This window comes from Octopus bimaculoides, chromosome Z (genome assembly GCF_046866305.1).
Source record: "Octopus bimaculoides isolate indiv1 chromosome Z, ASM4686630v1, whole genome shotgun sequence".
In the NCBI taxonomy this organism is placed as follows: domain Eukaryota; kingdom Metazoa; phylum Mollusca; class Cephalopoda; order Octopoda; family Octopodidae; genus Octopus; species Octopus bimaculoides.
In genome coordinates this window covers 28,206,377-28,231,376 of record NC_142944.1, presented here as the reverse complement: position 1 = coordinate 28,231,376, position 25,000 = coordinate 28,206,377, and the positions used below count along the sequence as shown (strand labels likewise).

General features: G+C 37.2%; 1 protein-coding gene across 1 annotated transcript; it reads left to right on the top strand.

The window, feature by feature from the left end:
- Nucleotides 1–1,858: 1,858 nt before the first annotated feature.
- Nucleotides 1,859–23,955, top strand: LOC149132188 (uncharacterized). The gene is made up of 5 exons (XM_089365003.1): nucleotides 1,859–1,912; nucleotides 5,737–5,769; nucleotides 14,170–14,298; nucleotides 15,750–15,866; nucleotides 18,242–23,955. Exons 1-5 carry the CDS (start codon nucleotides 1,873–1,875, stop codon nucleotides 18,412–18,414), a joined length of 492 nt encoding a protein of 163 aa, XP_089221129.1. The 5' UTR covers nucleotides 1,859–1,872; the 3' UTR covers nucleotides 18,415–23,955.
- The last annotated feature ends 1,045 nt before the right edge of the window (nucleotides 23,956–25,000 follow it).

The following is a 25,000-nucleotide window of genomic DNA, read 5'->3' as shown; positions in this document are numbered from 1 at the left end:
GCATGTCTCGGAGGGCCATTATGAACAGTAGTAGTCCCAAAACAGTGCCTTGCGGAACACTGCTCACTATTGGCTACTGCCACCTGACTTCTATCCTTCAGAAAGTTATGAAGCCATTCTCCTAATTTTCCAAGTATGCTGAGATCACTCAGTTTGTGACATATCATTCCATGATTGATTTTATCAAAGGCCTTTGCAAAGTCGAGATATATCACTTCTACATTTGAGTGGTTGAGCAGTTATTTCAGCACCCAGTCATAGTGTTGTAAGAGCTGAGTCAGGCAGCTTCTTCCTGGTTGGAAACAATGTTGGGTGTCAGTCAGCAAGTCATTTTCTTCAAGGCCATCTGACATTGGGCAGATTGAAGTCTCCCATAAGAAGTACACTTATGTGTTCTAATGTGACTAGAACTTCTATTTTTGTAAGGCAATCTTCAAACTTGCCTACATGATTCGGAGCATCTGGAGGGCAATATGTAGCACATATAACTACATTGAGTTGTCTTATATGTACAATTAACATGTCACATACTGAATTTGAGTGTGACAAAAGGACCTGGAGTGTGAAGTCTTTGCAGATGTACATAGCAACTTCACCATGACTTCTTTCTTTCCTGTCAGTCCATAATACAACATACTGTGGTATGTGTATTTCTGCATTTCCTATATCTGGTTTCAGGTGTGTTTCCGTAAGTGCTATGCATAAGGGTTGATTGCATACACCAAGGTCTCCCAGGAAAGGAATTTTTATCATGTTACTAAGTGTTAACCGTCCTCTGATGTTCAGTAAAAGCACCAATGTGATGTGTGTTGTTGCCAGTAGTGCCCACCTTGGGTCTATTTGCTGTGGTGGTCTTGTGTATGAATAGCTTGTGAAAGCTCTACAAGTAGAGGTATGCTGTCAGCCATGAATACAGTGATGAATTTAGTATGTCAAAGCAGATGGTAGAGCTTGGTGTAGTCTTCTGACATGCCAGCTGTTCTCAAGCTATCTAACTCACACCAGCATGGAAGGAGGATAACTGTCTTGCAGTGTGGAACATTTAATGCTTCTGATTCTCATGCTTTAGAACATTGGCAATCTTCTTCGTTTCTTATCCTCTAGCTAAAAATACTTGTTGACTAGCTTCTCATGTAGCTACTTAGTATAGTTCTCTGCTATATCCACTCTTCCAAACCTGCAGAGCCTGTTTTTTCATTCTTATGATACTGTCTACTTCACTATTTCCATAACCATGTGACATTAGTTCTGGTTGGGACTTTGCATCAGCCACAAATTTAGTCTGCAGCTCAAGTAAGCTCTTCTATAGGATATTCCGGTTGTCCTCTATGTTATATGTCTCCATCTCATCAAATGCTTCAGCTAGTTCTCTTTAAGTTTCTGACAGTTCACCGAATTTTGAAGCTTCTGTAACTTTTTTTCCAGATTGGCTTGTGTCTCCAAGTCCTTTTAGCTCAAAATCAAAATATTAACTACTAACCTATGTTAGTCACTCATGAAGGATTTTGCATTCACAAGCATCTATTTATTCTGTTTTCCGATGTGAATGTAATCAATCTGGATTGTATGCCTACTTGACTGAGAGGTGACTGGCTGGTTTCTTGAAGTTATAGTTACCAATCATCAGGTATTTGCAAGGCAGAACTCCAACAGCCTTGTTTCACCATCATGTTGAAGACCAAGCCATTGCCTCCATGGAATCTGTCGAGTTGTTGCCCATTTTGTCCATTGAAGTAATCTGGAAGGGGAGCAACTTCATATCTTCCAATATATTTGCAGTAGATAGCTTAGTTATGCTTTTAAAGTGTTCATTTAAAAATTTTATATTACAGTTAACTAATTTGTGTTTTATCTTTTACAGAAAATCTCCAGATGTTTACAAAGCTAAGTGGCTTCGGGTTTGGTGATTCATGTGAGTACTGTTTTTATATCACATTTCTTTTTGGAAAGTTTACTTAACTGTTGGTAAGCAGTGAACAAGTTTAGATTTAAAGGGATTTTTATAAGAGCAGTAGGCAATATAAAAGCAGAAAATTCTTACAACTAGTCCCACCCATGCTAGCATAGAAAAGGGACACTAAAAGATGATAATGGGAACTGGATCACAAATTTGCTCATTTAGAGCTTGCTCAAATTATTAGAGATTGGAGATGATGTTTTTTAAAATTCACCCCAGGAAAAAGTTTGAAGGAGAGTAGCCAAACTATGGTTGAATTTTATAATGAATCAATTTCTCAGAATTTAGTTATGAAAAGATATTGTTAGAACTGTTAAGGTGTTTTGAAGATAATTGTATTCATTTAGGAATAAGAAAGGCTAAAAAAAAAATTAGCTTGGTAAAACCTGGAAGGAAGGTGGTATTAGGAACAATATCAAATGACTTGAAGAGCAACTAGGTGATAAAGATACTTGGCTAAGGGTGAGGAAGAGATTTGCACATGTTCTGTAATGTGATAATCATAGGTGTGAAATGATCATGATTACTAGACAATGTGTGAGAAAAAACTGAGGCATCACTGGGAATGATAATGAGAATGATGAAAGAAAAAACTGAGTCATCATTGGGAATGATAGTGAGAATGATGAAAGCACACTTGCCATCAAAAAAAGCAGGGTGATTTGAAAACCATGCAGTAAGGAAAGTTTGGTGCCACTGTATGGAAGAGATTTGTTTGTTTTTTATATACAAACATGGATCCCTGAGTGAACACTGAAGTTGCAAGGATGCAAAAAGCCAATCTTTCTTCTGTTCAAGTTTGAAAAGAGTATTCCAAATACAAATTTATTGTGGGCTTGACTGATCAAATTAGAAGGAAATATTCCTCAAGGAGGAGAGCAAAGGAATGATGGAAATATCTCTTCTGGTTCCTGTTTGACACTGCCATTTCTGAAGTATTCATGTGTGAGTCTGAATCATCAACTAGTAACATGTTGGAGCATGGAGAGAAAACAAACCCATTTGGAAATTTGTGAAAAGCTAACTATCCAGCTAATTGGTGGTTTCCATGGGTACAGAAAAATAAAAACCCTTGGAGGAGTTATGTAATTTGAAACAGATTTGTTATTGCCTTATTTACGCTGGCAGAAGTCATGGGATCTTAACCACACTGATCTTCCTTGGCGAACATTCTAGAAGCTTCCAAGAAATTGGAGTCAGGTCCCTTTTAGTAATCCCATTGAACCATGGAATGTTCTAGAAGGTCTTTTTAGTTGCCAGTAGGAGCCAGCAGTCTTTGGGCTATATATTCAATAGCTGTGGAATTTTGATCTCTCTTTGATCGCTGGATTTCATGCTAGACACTTCTGTGTGTTCAGAACACATAAATTTTGCTACACATGGTCTAAGGAATCAAAATGCCTTAGAGAAGCAACTGGGTACCTCACAACTATTTAAGTTACACATCAGGTGCACAACTTCCTTTTACAAGAGAAGTAAACCAAAGTGAGGTACAAAATTCTCTTGTACATTTTAATTTACTTTCTACAGATGGAATGTGACACTGCAAGATAGTATGTACACATTCTTTATTTATGTACTGCTTCAGCCAAAGCATCTTATTGGTGAATTTTTACCTGGTTCTGAATTAATATTAAATTAATTGTGAAGTTCAAGAATGGCTCTTACATTTATTCCAATCAAGAATGCATTTTATCTTTCGTAATATGAGGATTTTTGTTTCTTAATTAACCTCTTGTTCCAGCAGTAACAAGGCCAAGTTACAACTTTAACTCTTATTACGGTGGCCAGCCACCATTGTTACAGTGGTGAACCCAACTCAGAATACGCATTCTTTCTCATTTTTCAACTTCAGACACGTTTTCTTCATGGTTTAACACTTGTTAACAACTTCTAATGGTGACCTTACACATTTTTCTATATGAGAAATTTTTACCGAAATTTTTGGATTCTGGAGAACTCTTTACTGCCTGGAATACGACTCTGTACAATTATACCACATGCTATTTTCCATCTCTTTCTGCTAACATGGCAACCATACATTCTTCTAACATTTTCGGTCTACTGGTTCAAGTTGGCATCATGTAATCTTCCTTCGTTGCTTGAAACTTTCCTCAGGATCATTTATACATATTTTTTATACTTGGGTACGATTTCATGTTTCTCTTTCATCCTTGTCTTTGTCTCATATTCTTGCTTGAAGACGCCATCCTGGTTATCCGCTGCAGTTCACGGAGTTTTCTACCCCATCACACTTTCTGGATTTTGGTTTTGAGCAGCTTGTATTTCTTCTGCATGTGTGTTCCATTTTTTTCCCTTCAGAAGATGAGTCATACTGTGCTTCCCCACTATCATGATGCTCATATGTGGTTCGTCCAACTCAAGTCCTACTCTATGGCAAACTACATTCAGTCGGCTCAACAACAACTACACATTGTGATTAGTGGCATCCCTTCTGCTCTTGCACTGGTGTTTTTCATTTGCCAGATCATTTTAAAAGAGGAAAATTTCGATAGTACACAGGCAAAAGGCATGTGTACTTAGGTTACAAACAGTGCAAAGTTCCTTTGAATATTTGATCATGATTGTTTTGAGAAGTATCATGGGAGGCTTTTTTCTTAAAGTGTGCAAAATAGGTTAACATCATTTTTCAACTCAAACTTTTATTGGAAAGAAAAAACAAAAAAACAGGGTTGTTCACTGCATGTGCTTTACAAGTACATATACATTACATTTGAAACATTTTAAAAGACATTCTATCAGGTTAGTAACTATGTTGTATGCATGCAAAGAAATCAACAATAACTTAGAAAAATAAACTTGTTATTTAACTTTTAAGTTAATTTTCATTCAGCACCTGATTTTATGTTACATCCATGATAATGCTCTGGTATACAGTTACACAGTGATGAGTGTAACAGTATCATCATAAACCGCTGCAAAGGCAAGGAGATGCCTAATTGAGAAGCATATTTAAGTGGAATCAAACTAAAGGATCAGGTTATGAAGATGAAGAGAATCATAGGACAGAGTAGACCTAGATGAGATGCAGTTTGACTTCAGGCTCAGAAGAGTTACCATAGATTCAATCTCCCTAGTAAGGCAACTGCAGAAAAAATATTTGGTTAAGGAAAAATAGTATTCTTGACTTCATTTGATTTGGAGAAGGTGTTCAACAGGTTTTAGTAATTTGGTGGTTGCTGAGAAAACTACGTATAAATAAATGGCTTGTGAGACTTGTGCAAAGATGCAGTAAATAAAAAGGGAGTTGACAATTTCAGTAATGAATTCAGTGTGAAGATAGGAGTTCAACATTCAATCTTCAGTTCTGCTCCTGTTCCTCAAAGTTCTGTAGGCAATCACAGGAGTTTAAGGCTTGTTTCCCATGGTAACTCATATGCAAATTACTCAACCACACATTATCTCTCTCTCATTCTTCCTCTGTCTACTGTATCATGATTCTCCCTCTATTCACCACTTGCTTGTTTTTCTGTGATTTTACACACAAATAAAATTTCCATGATATTTCTTAGTAATTTAATGTCTAAAATCTGCTGTTATTTCCTGCTGGTATACAATATGACTACAGATGAAAACGTATTTAGAATTATAGTGATATTTCTTAATCATTTTTATTACATTCATTTTTAATTAATTTTCTCATGCACACATTTAATATGGCAACATTAGCTATATCTAACAAGCAAATAAATTTTGAATTTTATCAAATTGAATAATTAAATATGTTATTTTTCTTTCTTGCTTTCTTTTTACTTCAGCAAATTTTGGAAATACCACGGCTTTTGCTCAGAGTAAGTATTCAATATTTAGCAAATATATTTGATATACACTTTTACACTTTTAACATACCTCAATCATTGGACTATAGCCATGCAGAGACACTGTCTTCAAAACTTTATAGTGGATCATATTGATCTCAGCACTTATTTTAACTTTGCTATTCATCTTATTGATTAAAAATGCCTGCAATGCTTCTGTGTTCACACATAGAAGCTTCCACAGTTTCCATTTAGCAATTTTATTCACAAAGCATTGATCATCTGAAGCTATAGTAAAAAACACTTGCACAAGATGCTGCACATTGGAACTGAACCCAAGATCACGTTTGTGAAGTGAACTTTTTAACTACATTGCTATGCCTTTATTATTTGATATGGTATATCTTGATATTATAACATTATACCTATAAGCACTCAAAATCTAATATTTTATATTTTGCAAGAGTTTAATGTGTGTTCTCGGAATATGATCTTGTGCAAGTAAGATATTTGTCCATGAAACGTAACTAAAAACTGTGATCACGAAAGAAGGATTAGAAAAATTCTAGCTAAATTCTTATGTCATTTTTTTTCTTTTATCTTTGAAGCTGCTACACCTGACATAAAATATTAACCTTTTGTATAATCATTATTAATATTGAACCAATAATGAAATTAGGTATCATGAATTCTTGAAAATATTAAATATTTCTACTGTACTTTTTCTTGGAGAGTATCCAGAAAGAAACATTTTGATACTTCATTTGTGAAATTTGGATAAATATTTAAGGAAATATTTGAATGGTCAGTGAAATGGTTGAAATTTTGCCTAATTTGTGTAAAAGCTATATTTGCAATGTCATATCTTTGAAACAGGTGATAATCAGTTTTAAATTATGCAAATTAATGGTGACCATGGTATAGTAGTTGCCTAATTTTTTTTCAGATTCTTAGAAAGCAAACTTTTTGTTTGGCAATATTTTAAATATTTATGTGAAGCCTATTTTGTTACGTGTACCAAATGGTTGATTTTTACAGTGTTTTCAGACCTAGCTAAATCCAAAACTACAAGCCACAGGAGCTTGAGTTTTGACACTTTTGTAATAGGTATGGAGGTAAATGTCATGAAATTTGGGACATGACAGCATTTCCATAAGATTTTTATTAGGCTATTAAAAATGGCTATAAATTGCAAAATTTTTTATGAAGACGCCCACATATGTTGGATTTTCTCCATTTTTATAGGGATTTCCCCTCATTTTTGTTTTTTGTCACAGCCTTTGAAATGATGTCGAAGGGGTGATACACAGTTTGACCATGCAAAAACCCATTTTTTAGTACACCATTTTCATGACAAAATACCTATCTTACTTGGAAAATTATCAATTGAAAATTCTTTATGTCAACTTCATTCTCATATACTTTTAATCAAAATCTGACACTTACCTATCTCAGATGTCAGGATCCCGCAAACACCCTGGGATTTTCATCGACTCACAGATTTTACACCCCCCCTTTTTTTTTATGACTACTTGATCTAGTTCAGTGCACTTGAGCACTATAACTGAAGTTGTGTTGGTAATCATACATGAAGGTAGAGGAATTTCTTAGATTTATTTGATACTAGCTGATGTACCTGGTAATTCCTGGAAAAGCGGGGTTTATCCCTTGGTTCCATTCTCATAATTGTTTTGTTAATCCAATAGCAACAATACAAAGTATGTAGCTTTTGAAACAGGTTTTGTGCATTACAGAGAATACCGAACTGTCTTACACAGGATCTTGTTTTTAGGAATTCCCAATAAGTTATAAATACCCAAATTGTGAAGTCAGTTATGTAATAACATGAAATTAGTTACCTGATAGTAAGAATTCAAATAAAGTGGCCCCGAAAGGGGCTTTAATGTGTTCCAAGAGTATATATAACTTAGGAGGAAATATTATTAACTAGCAGAGCCACCCAGCGTTGCCCGGGAATGAAATTGTTGCTTATTGGTACTTGGAAACTTTTACGAAAATTAAAATGGGGATTAAATGAAAAAAATTATTTACTTGAATATCCTCACAAGAGTAATTGAAATAAATGGCGATTGTGGAACCCCCTATGCACGCACACACACACACACACATACAGAGTACTACACATCAGATGAAATGGATGTGTGTGTGTGTGACAGAGAGAGAGAGAGAGGTTTGTTATGTATACGTACATGCATAAATATGCATACATCTTTGTGTGTGTGTGTGTGTGTGTATGAGAGAGAGAGAGAGTAAATACTACATACACACCGCTGTCTCACACACACGCACACATACATCCAAAAATGATAGATGCATATGACAACACACCCCTTGACTCACTCACACTCTGTCTCTTACAAACACACACATACATAAATGTATACAAACATATTTACAAAGACACACGTGTGTATGCGTGTGCGCGCGTGTGTGGTTGAAGCGAAATTTGTCACGCAGTGAACCAAAGAGCCAGTATCGAAGGTACCAGAAAAAAAAAAAAAACCTCAGCAACAGGAAAACACAAAACCGTACTTCTGTTAGTAAATTATGAAATTACTTACATCAGTAAATGTGAGTAAACTTTTAGTGAGAACAGTAACGATTGAAGTTAAAGTGAAAAAAAAGCTATGGCTACCGAAAGTTGACATTGAGGAACCTTTTTAAAGTGAATCTTAAATATAAAGCAATATTATTTATTTTTAATAAAAAAAATCAAATGAAGAGCCTAACATTTATCCGAGGTCAAATTATTCATGCATCACAAGTATGGAAGTAAATGGTGAAGCCATTTTCACGTGATAAGCGATTACACACACATCTAACTAACAACTCCACAAACAAACACACACACACAGACAGAATTCCCCACATGTAGTAGATAAATCTTGATGGTGGTAGATCAGATATTCGTTATGAAGCATAGAAGTGAAAATCAGCTCTTACTTGTGAAAATGTAAACTTTACAATAAAGACTGCATTCAAAATTGGGGGAAAAAAAATTAAAAGACTTCACATCAGACTTTACTGAATAGTATTCATTGCACTTTATAATTTTTATTGATGGGAATCCATCAGTTTGACAAGTAGTGTCAATCTGTGTTAATTGTGTACAAAAAATGTCAATATACAACTCTCTTTTCTAACTGCACATTTTTGCCATACTGTGGCCAGAATCAGCTATGTCCATGATGATTTAGCAAAGAATTTTTGTTTCTTATGGTATCTTGAAGAAATTATGTTCTTTTCTAAATGAAAATTAATGATAAATTTTCATTTTTATATTTTGTAATGATTATCTGACCTATCCCCATTGAATTTTATATCAAAATAAAGCTAAAACATTCCTCTATATGTGTGTATAATTTTTAACACAACTTGAGTTATGTTGCTGAAGCACATTGAATTAAAACAAGGGCTACTGTTCAGCAGACAAAGAAAAAAAAAGATGGGACAAACTTTGAAAATGCCTAAAAATACCAGGGTGCTAGAGAGACCCTAATGTGATATGTAACTGTCAGATTTTAATTTAAACTATATGAGAAGAAAGTTCACATCCAAAGCTTTCAAATGATATAATTTTCCATGTAAAAAATTTACTTGGACATGCAAATGATGAAGTAAAATATGTGTTTTTTTGTGTTGAACCTGTACTTGTCTCCATTGTACAGCGCTTTATAGTAATACCTAATATAATATCCATTAATAAATCCTGATAAACCAAGCTGTTATGTACATAGACCATTTTACTGACTTTGTTGTAGTTACCACCAAGATCTGTAGTTTATTTGTTAGCTTCCATATCTGAAACACAAATATTGTTTCAAGCAGGTGTTTACTCAAGTAGAACTAATTGAGTTTCTCATTAATAAAAATAATGTGCCATAAGGTAATCGAGGTCGTTAGAGTAAGTGACAGAGTACTTAAGATCAGACTAGTGCTTCATCATAGATTAGCTACTGTCATCTCAGCCTATGCACCTCAACCGGGGCTACCAGATGGTCTGAAAGACCAATTCTATGACACCCTCTTGCAAACTACCTCGTCGACGAGTGACAGGGACCTTCTCTTTGTGGCTGGAGACTTCAACGGTCATGTCGGACGTCGTGCTGGAGGCTTCCATGGCATACATGGAGGCTATGGCTTCGGTTCCCGCAACGAGGAGGGAACCAGACTGCTGGAGTTCTGTGATGCAACCGATCTTATGGTCTGCAATACCAACTTCAGGAAACCTGCCAGTCACCTAGTCACCTACCGCTCCGGCAGACACTCTAGCCAAATCGACTACATCCTCGCCAGAAATAGGGAAAGAGGGCGGCTTATAAATGCCAAAACCTACCCTGGCGAAGAATGTACCCCACAACATAGATTAGTAGTTAGCGACTTTGGGATCAAGGCAAAATGGGTGCCCAGAATTAGACAGGCTTGGAGGAGAAGGGTGTGGAAGCTTAAAGACCCTGCAAACGGACAGAGACTTAGAGACAAGTTACTTGAAGCATTTAACGAAATAGAAGGGGATATAGCATCATACAACGTGGAAGACAATTGGAGATTTCTGCGGGACAACCTGTTGAAAGCCACCGACCAGATTTGTGGGTGGTGTAAGGTCCCCTCCCGACCCAGAGTAACGTGGTGGTGGAACAAGGAGGTAGACAGGGCTATTAGACAAAAGAAACAGGCTTGGAAGGACTGGAAGAACGGTGGTAGCAGGGAATTGTACCAATGTGCCAGAAGGGAGGCTAGGCGACAGGTTTATTTAGCCAGAGGGGAAGCAGATAAGGAAAGATTTGCCAATGTTCTGCGCCGTGAGGACCAAAGACTCGAGGTATTTCGTGTTGCAAGACAGTGTAGGAGAGAGAATAGTGATGTTGTAGGAGAGAAATGTGTTCGCATGGATGATGGTACGCTTGCATTAAATGAGGATGCAAAGAAAGAGGTCTGGAGATGCCACTACGATAGATTGCTTAATAAAGAGAATGAATGGGAGAAAGAGAGCCTGCCGTATGTCGACCCAATAGAGGGACCAGCTATCCGAGTTGATAGTACCAGGGTAGATAAAGCAATTAAGAGTATGAAGACCGGGAAAGCCCCCGGCCCATCAGGAATCACTGCAGAGATGCTCAAAATATCTGGCAGTGTTGGCTATAGCCTAGTCACCCGTATTACGAACCAGGTGATACACGAAGGATTCATACCCAATGACTGGTGTAGCAGCATCATAGTCAACTGCTACAAAGGTAAAGGTGACGCTTTAGATACAAATAATTACAGAGGCATCAAGCTGTTAGATCAGGTTATGAAAGTTACAGAGAGGGTCATAGCCCAACTAATTAGGGAGCGAATCAATTTAGATGAGATGCAGTTTGGGTTCATGCCAGGTAAAAGCACTACTGATGCCTTATTTCTAGTGAGACAGTTGCAGGAGAAATACCTAGCTAAGGATAAACCTCTGTACCTGGCTTTCGTTGACATGGAGAAAGCCTTTGACAGGGTCCCCCGATCCCTTATCTGGTGGTCAATGAGGAAACTTGGGATAGAAGAATGGTTAGTGAGAGCTGTGCGAGCCATGTACAGAGATGCTGCCAGTAAGGTGAGGGTTGGAAATGAGTACAGCAATGAATTCCGGGTAGAGGTAGGGGTCCACCAAGGTTCCGTCCGCAGCCCCCTCTTATTTACCATAGTCCTCCAGGCAATCACAGAGGAGTTCAAGACAGGTTGCCCCTGGGAGCTCCTCTATGCTGATGACCTTGCCCTAATTGCGGAGTCACTATCAGAACTATAGGAGAAGTTTCAGGTGTGGAAGCAAGGTCTAGAATTGAAGGGCCTTAGAGTCAACCTAGCTAAAACCAAAATCCTAATAAGTAGGAAGGTAGATAAAACACAAACCCCTTCAGGTAGATGACCCTGCTCAGTATGTATAAAAGGAGTAGGTAGTAACTCTATAAGATGTACCCGGTGCAAGCTATGGACACATAAGAGGTGCAGCAACATCAAAGGCAGGTTAACTAGCAAGTTAGTTTTTGTTTGTGGCAGATGTTCAGGTGCAATAAAGACTGCAAACAAACAGGAAACAACTTCTATCTCATTCCAGGGTGAAAAACTAGAGGTAGTCGATAGCTTCCGCTATCTGGGCGACCAAGTTAGTAGTGGGGGTGGGTGCGCTGAAAGTGTAGCTGCTAGAATAAGAATAGCCTGGGCAATGTTTAGAGAGCTCTTACCCCTGCTGGCGACAAAGGGACTCTCACTCAGAGTAAAAGGCAGACTGTATGACGCATGCGTACGAACAACCATGCTACATGGCAGTGAAACATGGGCTGTAACTGCTGAGGACATACGTAAGCTCGCAAGGAATGAAGCCAGTATGCTCCGTTGGATGTGTAATGTCAATGTGAATACCCGTCAGAGTGTAAGTATCTTGAGAGAAAAGCTGAACATTAGAAGCATCAGTTGTGGCATGCAAGAGAGACGATTGCGCTGGTATGGACATGTGGTGAGAATGGAGGAGGATAGCTGCGTGAAAAAGTGCCACACCCTAACAGTTGAGGGAACCCGTGGAAGAGGTAGGCCCAGGAAGACCTGGGCTGAGGTGGTGAGGCAAGACCTTCGTACATTGGGCCTCACCTAGGCGATGACCACTGACCGAGACCTTTGGAAATGTGCTGTGCGTGAGAAGACCCGGCAAGCCAAGTAAGATCGTTGCCAGTGCCCCTGGACTGGTTCTTGTGCGGGTGGCACATGAGATGCACCATTTTGAGTGTGGCCGTTGCCAGTACCGCCTGACTGGCTCCTGTAGGATTTTCGAGCGAGATCGTTGCCAGTGCCCCTGGACTGGCTTGTGCGGGTGGCACATAAAAGACACCATTTCGAGCGTGGCCGTTTTCGTGCGGGTGACACGTAAAAGCACCCACTACACTCTCTGAGTGGTTGGCGTTAGGAAGGGCATCCAGCTGTAGAAACTCTGCCAAATCAGACTGGAGCCTGGTGTTGCCATCCGGTTTCACCAGTCCTCAGTCAAATCGTCCAACCTAATACCCGAACATCTGCCACAAACAAAAACTAACTTGCTAGTTAACCTGCCTTTGATGTTGCTGCACCTCTTATGTGTCCATAGCTTGCACCGGGTACATCTAGCATGGAAAGCGGACGTTAAACGATGATGATGATGATGATGATGATATACCATAAAAACCCATGATTTGCACACCTGTGTAATTTACGCAGGTGATTTTCAGGATAAAATTTGTTAAAAAAAGCTTCTACTCATGTAAAATTTGTACCCAAAAGTTTTCAGAATTGCTGATATAGCCAGGGGAAAAAGGTTTTCAATTTAGTTGTATTTAGCATAATTTTACTTATGATTAGATTTTATTAAATAAAAATATTTTCTGTTTAACAGGTATCACATTGAAAGCTATTAAATTCCAAAGTGTTTGTGTTGTTTGTCATAAACTTTATTTTACATTTCTTGCCCACAAGTGATTATGTCCGATCTTTAGCATACGGCTGTATGTCTTCTCAAATTATGATAACAGGAATAGTTGTTAAGAATTACCAACAAAAATAAAGCTGATAAATATGCACAAGTATTGCAAATTAAGTTTAATTATCAATAAACATCAGCTTGGATGACACTTTACTCAACCAACAGAGGAAGTGACTGATCAAACTGATTATGTAAACAGAATTCTTTTCTGCCTTTTCTTATTGGAACCTTTGATATGGAATATCAAAATTTTAATCTCTTTCACACTTATAAAATATCAAGCAAACTTTAAAATTTGTCATTATTGTTATTCTCAGTATGAGCAAAACTTATGAATTGTTACTGTGAAGGAGACATTCAATATGTGCTCCATTGCGATAGGTAGAAACTCCAAACAAAGTAAAATATGGCCTGGACTGTGCTTACCAGTATGAATGTCAAACTTCAAAAACTAGTTAACCATTTAATGGTTTTAGTTAATTTATTCAGAAAAAGTAAGCATTATACCGTCCAGCATAAATAAAAGTCAATTTCATTATGCGTATTTAAGCTATTATTTGTTCTGTAAAAACCTATTCTGGCATTAAATGAGTCAACTTCCGGTACAAATTCTTACATTTTGTATGTCTTTTTTAAAAAAAAAAAAAAAAACAAACAAAAATCCAAAAAAAATTCTGGAAATGATCTACTCATGTAGTTTACGCACCCCCTAAAGTTTATTTTATTTTTGCAAGAAAAGTGTGTAAATTACATGGGTTTTTATGGTAGTTCCTCAGCTCCTATTGAAACATTTGCAAAATGACCATTTTGAAATAACTTGATTTTATTGCCATCCTGTAAGATATGTTAATTATGGGTAGGGCTTTTTTGTTACATATGAATTCTTTATTAAATTCCTGTTATTTTTACTTGTAATTTTTCTTTTAAAACAGATTTTGGTGCACCAACTGCCTTTAATACACAAAATACATCAAGTAGCTTGTTTGGCTCACCTGCAACCACAACATCTGGAGGATTGTTTGGACAACCTGCAACGTTTGGTCAGCAAAGCACTGGCTTTTGTATGTCATTTTTTTGTACACTCATACATATTTTTTTATCATTTATGTTCATGCTTTTTTCTTTTTACACCTGTCTCACTCTCATCTTGAAAGTATTTTATTTATTTTGTTTATTATTTTTTTTCTTTACTAAAATAAATTTTTTGGTGAAACTAGGATTACAGACCTAGATTTTGCTGATGACAGTTATTCTTACTGAACCTCTGGATGTCTTAAGGAGTGCTCTTCTTTCACTGAGTGAAGAAGTGGAACCTCTTGACCTCAGTCTGTTGGGTCAAGATGAAGATCTAGTTCTTCATTGGCTTCTTCTTGGAGGACTTCACCTCGTCTGTTTTTGTTGTGAGTGAGAATTGCGAAATTGTTGCTGCTTCACATATCTCAGCAGTGTGATAGATAGTGGCATTAGCTTTGAGCCTGAAGTCATGAAAAAACTTAGATGAGCTGATGCAATTGTGGGCTAATTGGACAAGGGTGTTTGATGATGCCAATATCTGTACAGGAGGACAAAGGTTTGGGTCTTTGAGTCTCTGATCTGCTCTGTCCTGCTTTATAGTTTTGATACTTGGACACTGTCCAGGACCCTTAGAAACTCCTTTGGTACCAGGATGCTTCACAGGATTATGGGTTACCATTGGTTGGATTTCATAGATAACTAACGACTCTTCTTTGAAACTGGGATGCATTCTGTTACTTATATGATTCAGGAGCAGCAGTTCAGATTGTTTGGCTATGTTACTTGATATTTTTTGAGTTAGACCCTGCTTACTATGTTTTCTTCAAGGATCCAGCTGGTTAACAGCTCATGTTAGTCAACCACATGCCACTTGGTCATGACAGTTGAGGAGGTATCTAGTGAAGGTGGGGACTAACTGGGACTCTGAGCGATGGATTGCCCTGTAGGATATGGGAATATACCGATAAATGGTGAATATAGCCATGCACTCTAATTGGCACATGCCCCACACTGGACCTGAAAATAAATTGTTTTGCTTGAAATAACAGTAAGAAAAAAATTATGTAAATTGTAAGCCACTGTTATTAAAAACAGATGTTTAATTCTTTGGCATTTAAACTAGCCACATTAGCCCAAATATTTTACCTGCTTTTTGTTCAAAGTGGCCATATTCAGCCTCTCACACCTACCCAACAAGGTTATACTAAAAATAAGCAATCACATTATCAAAACCTCAAAGCTATGAGATAATGCATGATTAATTCAAACCAGCATTACATTTGACAGAATAATTTGAATACTAATGGGGTTAAGTTTGTTTAGAACTATATTTTGTTTGCAAAATGGCTTGTGAAGGAATTATGCTTTTTTAAAGCTTTCAAATTATTCTATTGTAGTGTTTAAATGAATTTTTCTTTTGAGCATTTTATTTAAAATTCCTGTAAAGTGTTGTAAATAAACAGTTGAATTATCTTTTACTGTTTTGTATTTCTTTTAGCATTTAGCAATACACCGAGTACATCTGGAGGTTTGTTTGGACAGCAGCCAGCTAGTAGTTTGTTTTCTCAACCAGCTAGCAATGCATTCAGTACTAAGACACCAATTTCATCTTTTGGTAAGTGCAGCCCATATTCTTTTACTTGCTTGGTTTATATTTAATTTATTTAAGTATGTTTCAAATTAAATATATTATGTCTAACTTACAAACAGTAAACTCATTGGATAATAAAATAATAGTTCTTTTAATTTTAAGTTCCTGTAGTGCTTTCTCTGTGTAGTGCTTTTCCAGTTCTGTTAGAAAATTGAGATTTTCCATGCTGGCATGGGTTGGAAGGTTTGGCTGAAAACTGGTAAGCCAGTTACTGACCTGATTCAGCAATGTTTCTACAGCTGGGTGCTCTTCCTAATGCCAACCACTCCATGGGTATAGTGGGTGTTTTTTTACATGTCACTGGTGCAGGTGCCATTGACCCGACACCAGCATTGGCCTTATTTGGCTTGACAGGTTTGCACAAGCACAGTATATTGTCAAAGGTCTCGGTCACCTGTCACTACCTCCATGAGGCCCAACACTTGAACAATGCTTTTTACATGGTAGTCAGACGGTACTGGTATCGGCCATGACTATGATTTAACTTGGCTCAACAGGTCTTCACAAGCACAGCATATTGCTTGAAGGGTGCTTTTTATGTGTTAGTTACGTGACACTAACATCAGCCATGACTACAATCTCACTTGGCTTGACAGGTCTTCTCAAGCATGGCATATTGCCAAAGGTCTCGGTCACTTGCCATTGCCTGTGTGAGGCCCAACGTCCGAAGACTGCGCTTTACCACCTCATCCCATGTCTTCCTGGGTCTACCTCTTCCTCAGGTTCCCTTCACCATTAGAGTGCAACACTTCTTCATACAGCTGGCTATCTGATACTGTTCTCTGCTACTACCACACTTCCAGTCCTGTTTCTTTTCTCTAATGGCCCTGTCAACTACATTGTTCCACCACCATGTCACCTTAGGTTGAGAGGGGACTTTGTACCAGCCACAGATCTGTCTATTCAAAAGATCCTTAAGCTTCCAGACCTTGCTTTTCAACACTGGTTGTCTTCTGAGCAGCCATTTAGCCCTGATCCTGAAGTCACTAACAACTAACTTATGTTGTGGGGTGCATTCTTCACCTGGGAAAGTTTTGATATTTATAAACAGCCACCTTTCCTGTTTCCTGGTGAGAATATAGTCAATCTGACTAGTGTGCCCACCAGACCGGTAGGTGAACAGGTGACTGGCAGCTTTCCTGGAGTATTGCAGATCTGATAATTTGCATCTCAGAACTCCAGCAGCCTGGTTCCCTCCCAATGGGTAGAAACTCTGAAAAGCTAGTATAACTTTTCATGCATTCAATTGATCTTGCATTTTCCTTCACCATTGCAAATGCTTCATTTGTTGCAGCATGTACAAGTTTATTCAGCAAGACACCAATTCCACCAAATCCAACATCTTTTCTTTCACAATTATTTCAGAAGAAACAATGAATAAATACTTCCTCTAATGGGTTGTCTTTTCTGTCAGTTGATTTGTGTATCACTCAAATGAATGCAAGGGAATTTAAAAAATCATTTTGCATTTTGCTTGTAATATCAGCCCTGGTCTAAGGGATATGTCTCTGTAGTTGAGGTTTTCTGTAATATGGATCTAAGTCAGTAACAACATCACCTACATTCTTTTTAATAAATTACTAGGTCAGAGACTCCTTCAGGAAGTAAGATAATATAAATTATTGAATTGAGTTGAAGTAATTGAATTTGCTGGCCTTATGCCAAAATTTGAGACCAATATTATTGTTAGCAGATAATGTGACAATGGCTATTGTGAAAAGAGAAATGTGACAGTGGCCATTGTGAAAAGAAAAGTGTGACAAATAGTGAAAGATAAAAAAAGGAAGAGACATCAAATGTATTTTCCTATATGTTGTCACCTTCAAGTATGTGTAACACACCGTAGCCTTCTTTGAAAGAGAATGTTGAAAGTAGCATTCCACATGCAAATGACATGTATCTACCTCCTTACAACTTGAATAGGAATCATGGTGAGAAAGTCAGAGTGTACAAAACTAAAATAGAAGGGGCAGAAATTAAAAAAAATTCATTTCAATTTTATATTTGAGTTTATTCAAAATAGTTGAATTTATAGACCCCCATAAAAGTAAGAAAAGCTGTTCTCATAGTATCCAATGAGTAATCATAAAATTGAATTTTTTTCTGATTCTACCTTTATATTAACTGTGATAAGAAAAAAACGAAAAAAAAAAATCTCCATAGTGTGTTTAATACATTCCAGCATTCACTTCAAACACTTGTTCTTACTACAGTGCATACTCTCATATCACCAAATTAAAAAGAATATCCCTGCTTTATCAAATTCATGAATTGTTTATTATTTTCAAATAAGTCTTTTTTTTTTCCCTTATATCTTAGCAATATTCATATTTTTACAGCCTTTGGAACAAATACAGCAAATACAAATCTCTTTAACAGAAACCAAACACCTGCCACCATATTTGGTCAATCCAGCAACAGTAAGTTCTTTTGTTTTAAATTTAAATTATTTTTGTGTGCAATTATGTTTATATATGTATATGTATGCATGTTTTATGCAATTCAAGTGTAGATTTCTATAGATTTGCCAAACTTATCAAATATATGTAAAAACTTTTACCACTTGTAAGAGTAGGTTTTGTTCAGAATATGTTAAAGTTTGATAGACAAGTAGCTTGCTTTCTTTAGTACATACAAAGGCATAAAACCAACAATAGGATATCAAAGAAACAAATAGAAAACCAAAGTTTTAGATTTTGCTTGATGCATTGGCATAGTTAAAAGAGCATTAACGTAAAGAATATGCTAGGTGTATTTTATAGGAAAAAAGATTAATGTATCTGGTTATCAATCAATGGTTATGGTAGGCAGATAAATTAATTACAATGTTAGAATGTCTACATAATTTGAGTGAATGAGTGTCGGGGATGGTATTCATAATAATTTTAGTGATTTAAGAGTATTCAGTTCAGATGTAGAAAGTACTGTATTGCATTAGTATGCAGAACTTATATTGCTATAATTTCAGTCTGTTGAGGGTTACCACATTAACTTTCTTGTTACCAAAGACCTATGACCCTAGACACAAAACCCTTACTGAGGCCTGTCAGCTGAAGCCAGTTAAGGCTAGACTTGCAATGAACAGTGTCACTAGTTCCTGAAGTTGCCAAAACAATACTTGTTTCATCATGGTGTAATGATCATAATTTTTAGGACTTATCTTTCAATTTTAGAGGTGAAACATTTTCATTATTACATATATGCTTTTACAATGAGTTTAATTTAAGAACATCGAGTATCTTACTTTTGGATGTATACATAATGTTAGAATAAATTCAGTAGATGAGCTTTATTTTCTGAACTAAGTATAATCCACACATATGCAGTTGCATTTACTACTAAATGCATTATTAGTATTTACAAACATCCAGAAAGGTTACCAGTTCCACACTAGGATAATGAGTTGTTGAGCAGAAATTTGAGTCCTTAAGTCTAAAATAATGAATCCATCAAGCTCCCTTCCACCTGACTTTTAGTACAATAGCAATATATATGTGTTTAATTTACGGATGTTCGTGTGTGCATCTGAGATTGGAAATTTTTCCTCATTGTTTAATTTGTCTAATCAGTGAAACTATTGCTAAAATCCCTTAAAAGCTGTGAATTCAGAGTGTTCTGTGTGTGTGTTAGTATGAGTATATTAATGTATACATGTATATCATTGTCTTAATTTGATCTGTTTCTCCACATTGTCATGGATTAAGTAAAAGTTGTTGAAGTAAATGTACTATGGCTGGATGCTATTCCATTGCCAATCTGTGACTGTTTTTCAAATAAGATATTTTCATTCCATGAGTGCATGCATATCAAAGCTATTAAAATTAAGAGATTTTGTTTACCAGAGAATGTGAGCAGCTCATGGTGTTAAAGATTTGTGGAACATGCATGTCTATGCATGTGCACATACAACAGCATTCACTATAGTTTCTACCAACCATTTCCACTTAGAAATTGGCCAGCCCATGGCCATAATAGCAGATTATAGTTGACAACAAATTTTTTGGGCATCTTTATTTCTTGATGATTGTTAGTGGAGCTTTAAATTTCAGTTGAAGTTCATCATTATCCAAATTCTTTTTTGTCAAATTAATAACTGACTATATGATGCTTGTGTTAGAACTGTAATGCTGCATGGTAGTGGAAGATGAGCCTTGGATGCTGTTGTAACATGTGTCCTTGTCGTCGCTTTTGTATCATAGCGCTGTATACCACTTTTATAATGTGGACTTATAACTGGGGGATATATGATACTGCGAAATGGGGTAGACCAACTGATTCCACTTAATGTGTTCCCAAATACTCTGTCTACAGATGTAACCAAAACAACTCTCAATGAACTATAACATTTCTCAACAATTTCCTGCTGTTCCATGAACTCACGAACAACACCTTTTGTCTTTCTGCGATTTCTCATCTCTCGCTATCAGTCAAGCACACTGTTACTTGTATGAGTTCGGCCAGTCCATTCTCACAAGGGGTGTCATGATACTTGCCATAACATCTCCCCTTTTGAGATTTGACTTCTGTAAGAAATGCAACGTTTATTTAATTAAATTTTTTTCATTATCACCTCTCCCTTTTTTGAGATTTTTATTTCCTCAGAAGTTTTGATACTTCTTTTGCTTTAGTCACTCTGTTAGTTTACGTTTTCTATTGCCGATCCGTCTAGGTTCAATCTCGGTATGTCTAGTCTTCAACTGGTTCAAATATCTTTTGTGCTCTCCTACCTGACCTTTTATTATGTACATCATACTGCCTTTTTTTTTTTTTTTGTCACTATACCATCCTCCCAACCTTATCTTCCATTCTTATAGATTTTGAACTGAACTTTATCTCCCACATTAAAATATTTTGTTGTGCTTCTTGCGTTTTCCTTATAAGTTTTTTTGTAGGTAACAATTTATCAAAAATTGATTTTATCTTCTGGGCAAGCATTAGCTGTGTGGGTGACTTACCTGTTAGGTGTTACCCTGTAAACTCTTAATTGAGTTAGTGCTGCATCATTCTCTAATTCATTTCCTGGTTTTTTTCAGTGCTCACTTAAATGTGTCTATAAACCTTTCTGTTTGCTCAGGTGGTATGGTAGAGTAGAGATGTGATTGTTTGCATACCTCTTGCAGAAATTTTTTAATTTGTACCCCGCAAACTACGGTGTCCAGGACACTGTATCATGCTAAAAGTTTGTGAAGGAACCTTATCGTTACCTTTGAGTTTGGTTGATTGCATTTACATATCTCTGGTATAGCTGTCTACTATGATCAGATAATACAGGCCATTTACCAGTCCAGCAAGATCAATATGTAGCCTGACCTGTGGACTGTCTGTCTTAGGCCATGGTTTCACTGATAGTGCCTTTGCTGTGAGAGCACAACCTATGCAGGATTTCAGTTGTTCAATATCACGGTTCATAGTAGGCCAATACATGTAACTTTTCATTACTGATTTCATTCTTAAAATCTCTAGGTGTCCTATATGAAATTCACTTAATACACGCTTTTATAGTGTGGCTGGCACTACAACTCTTCGTGTGTACATCAACATGCTATCACAGAGAAAAATGGTTCACATGTGTTATGTGTATTTTTTTTTTTTTTTAACTTTCAATGTTTCTTTGATCTCTGTAATGAATTTGTTATTCTCTGATTTTAATCTTATTACTTGAACAGTTACTGGCAGTTCCCGAATGACGTTACACAAAATTTTTTTATTTCATTTTGTGCTCACAACCTGACAATCATGGTATCTTTGAATAGTTCCATATTTTTTGGAATTAACCTTGATAAACAATCTGCATAGCCTAACCTCTTGGATGGTATATACTCTATCTTAAAGTCATAATTCAACAATGTCATACCCAGCATTGTAACCTATTTGCTGTATGGGAAGGAATTACATACTTCTCTTTCCTTACAATTTATAAAATTGGTTTCCACTTCTTTTTCCCTTCAATTCTTTATTGTTATTTACTTACCTCTCTCCGTATTTTTCCTTACCATTTATAAAAAGCGTTAACACGTACCTCCTTGTGATAGAGTAAACTTTCATTTAATCAAAATATCATTGACCTGAAGAGTAGCCTGCGGTATTCATCTCACTTGGATATTTACCACTTCTGAGGTTCTGCTTGCTATGAAACATATGTAGTCCTGATGTTATGTACTCCATTCCTTAACCTTCTCTCCTTCCAGCCTTCCAATGCTCCCACCATTCCTCCTGCATCTAACTCATCCATTCCCTCCTCACTTCAGTCTGTTGTTACCATTCCTCCAGATCTTTCTTTCTCTGAGGTGGAGCGCTCTCTTCTCAGTAAGGGTCTCTGCTTTGTCCTCCTCACTCCATCCAGTAACGAATTTCAGACCCGTGCTAATATTCATAGCTTTGTGTGCTGTGTCAAGCTATATGCACTATTCCACAATAGTCCACCTGCATCTAATGAAGGGGATTGCATCACCAACCTAAGCTGCTGCCCCTCCCACGTCCACGACACTGACCATGCTCTCCATCTCTTTAACTCTTTCCCCTTCCCTTCTGGCTCCTATAAACTTCTCTTCACTCTTGATATCAAGAGTTTATATATGGTGATCCCACCCAACGAAGGACTTCTTGCACTTAAACACTTTCTGAACCTTCAACCCAACCCCCAACCTGACACCTTTACACTTCTTCATCTGGCCGAACTTGTTCTCTCCTTCAACTGCTTCTTGTTCACAGGTGATTTTTACCAACAAGTCTTGGGAGTGGCCATGGGAACGAGAATGGGCCCCCAACTATGCGAACCTATTTGTTGGCTATGTTGAAACCCAAATATTCTCACAATTCACTCGTCCCACTCCTGAACTATACTATCGTTATATTGATGACTTTATCAGTGTGACCTCACTCTCCTGCAAACAATTAGACTCCTTCCGTGCCTTTGTCCCATCCTTCCATCCTGCCCTTGAATTCTCCTGCACTATTTCTAACACTTCTGTTGCATTTCTCAACATTTCTGTAGCATACATCACCCGGCTCTTATTACCTTCATCCACTACAAACACACCAACTCACAATCCTACCTTAACTTCTCCTCCTCCCACCCTCCCTAACACCAAGCTCTCCATTCACTACTCCCAATTCCTCCATCTGCGCAGGGTCTGCAATAACTATCATAACTTTGAGACTCAATCTCAACTCATTGCTCGTCACTTCATCCTTCGTGGATATTCCCTCACCACTATCCACACAGCCCTTGCCAGGGCACACTCTGTGAATCGTACCTCTGTTTTCTCTCCCAGCACCTGCCCTGCCGTTGTCCATCTGTTTCCCCTCACTTACCACCCTTCCCCTGCCCCTCTAGTGCACTATTCTCTGAGCCTTCTGGCGACTCCAGTCTGACCCCTCCACCTCACATCTTCCCAAACTTATCACTTCCTTCCTTCAAATGAACCCTCAACCTGCATGACCTCCTGGTTCACAGTTTCTTCCCTGACCCCCACCTCCCACCTTGGCTCGTTCACCTCCTCCTGCCCACGCTGTCATACTTGCCTCTACCTCTCCAACACCACCATCCTCATAGGCATCCATCATCATCTCTATCAGATCACCGACTCCTTTACTTGCACTTCTAGCAACGTCGTTTACTGCATCTCCTCTTTCTACCCTTCTCTGTACATTGGTTAAACGGAACACTGTTTAGCTGACTGGTTCGCAGAGCTCCTCTGAGACATCAGACTTGGCAGTGACACCCCGGTCTCACGCCATTTCCGTTCTACCAGTCATTCACTATTGTACCTGTCTGTATTTGGACTGTTTTGCACAGGGCCATCTGGACTCCCACCATTGCTGTGAACAGGAATTAACCTTCTCTCTTTGCTCCTTTGGGCTTAATTCCCCTCCTCTCTTCATCTGAGACTTACTGCCTCTCTCTTCACTCCTACCCACCTTCTCTCTTCAGTGATACCACTCCTGTGTGAGAAATTCTTCACCCTCTTCCAAGACAAATACGCCTTAAACCAAAAATCAGTCTTGAATTGCTGCACGCATGCTTTCAAGTATAGGATAATCAACCAAAAAATTCCATATGGACAGCAAAAAAAATTGGTTTTTGAATTTGCTAAATTCGCTCAAATCAACCAACATTTATCATATATCACTTTGCATAGCTTATTTCAGCTCATTTTATTTTTATTTCACCAACAAACAGACCCTCCAAAAAACCTTTGACTATCTATAAACTATCTGACTCTTCAGTATTTTTAAATGTATTTCTCTGCCAACTACACTGAATTTTATATATGGTCTTTTGCCTACTGAATCTTTTAACGATAATTTTAAATGTATGCTCAGGAAGAAGACCCATTGTTCATCCATTGTCCATGCATTTTTTTTAGAGATATCCAAAGTTCTCATTATTATTAATATTAATTTATTTATACTGTCTCTTATCTAATACTGGAAATGATTTCTGTTCCATTGTTCTATTGTTGTGTATACCTTGTCTTAAAGAACACATAGTCAAACTTGCAAGGGTGAAACTTATTTACACTCATATTATGTAGAATAATTTCAATTTTATAACTCTTATAAGTTTATAATCTTTATTTTAATTTCATTTTTTAAACTTAAATAACTTACAGATTTTCTCTTCTAAATTGCAAGCTTTATTCATTAACGAAATGTATAATTTATTTGCTTGCTTTTATATATTCAACTCACCAAGTTCATACCAGTGTATATATAAATGTTGTGTATATGTATGTGCATGTACATAAATGTGTACATGTATGTATCTATTTGTACACAAAAGACGAAGACAGGTATATGAACAACTAGCAGATGTATTAGTTTGACACTTGGGAATGTGAAAATGTCTTTTACGTTTCAAGCCTATGCTCTTCAAAAGAAAGGAATAAGAGAAAATAAGCAGAGAGAAATAAGAAAATCTTGCGGATTTAGTGGTAAAGCATGGTGACTGATTAGAAAAGGTTGAAAGAAGGGGAGATAAAAGTATTGGTCATCCCAAAACGAAGGTGCGCATGTGTGTGTATGTGAGAATGTGTAAGTGTGTGTGTGGGTAGGAGCTAGTGACCTTGACGTGTGTGGGTGCATGTGTAAGTGTG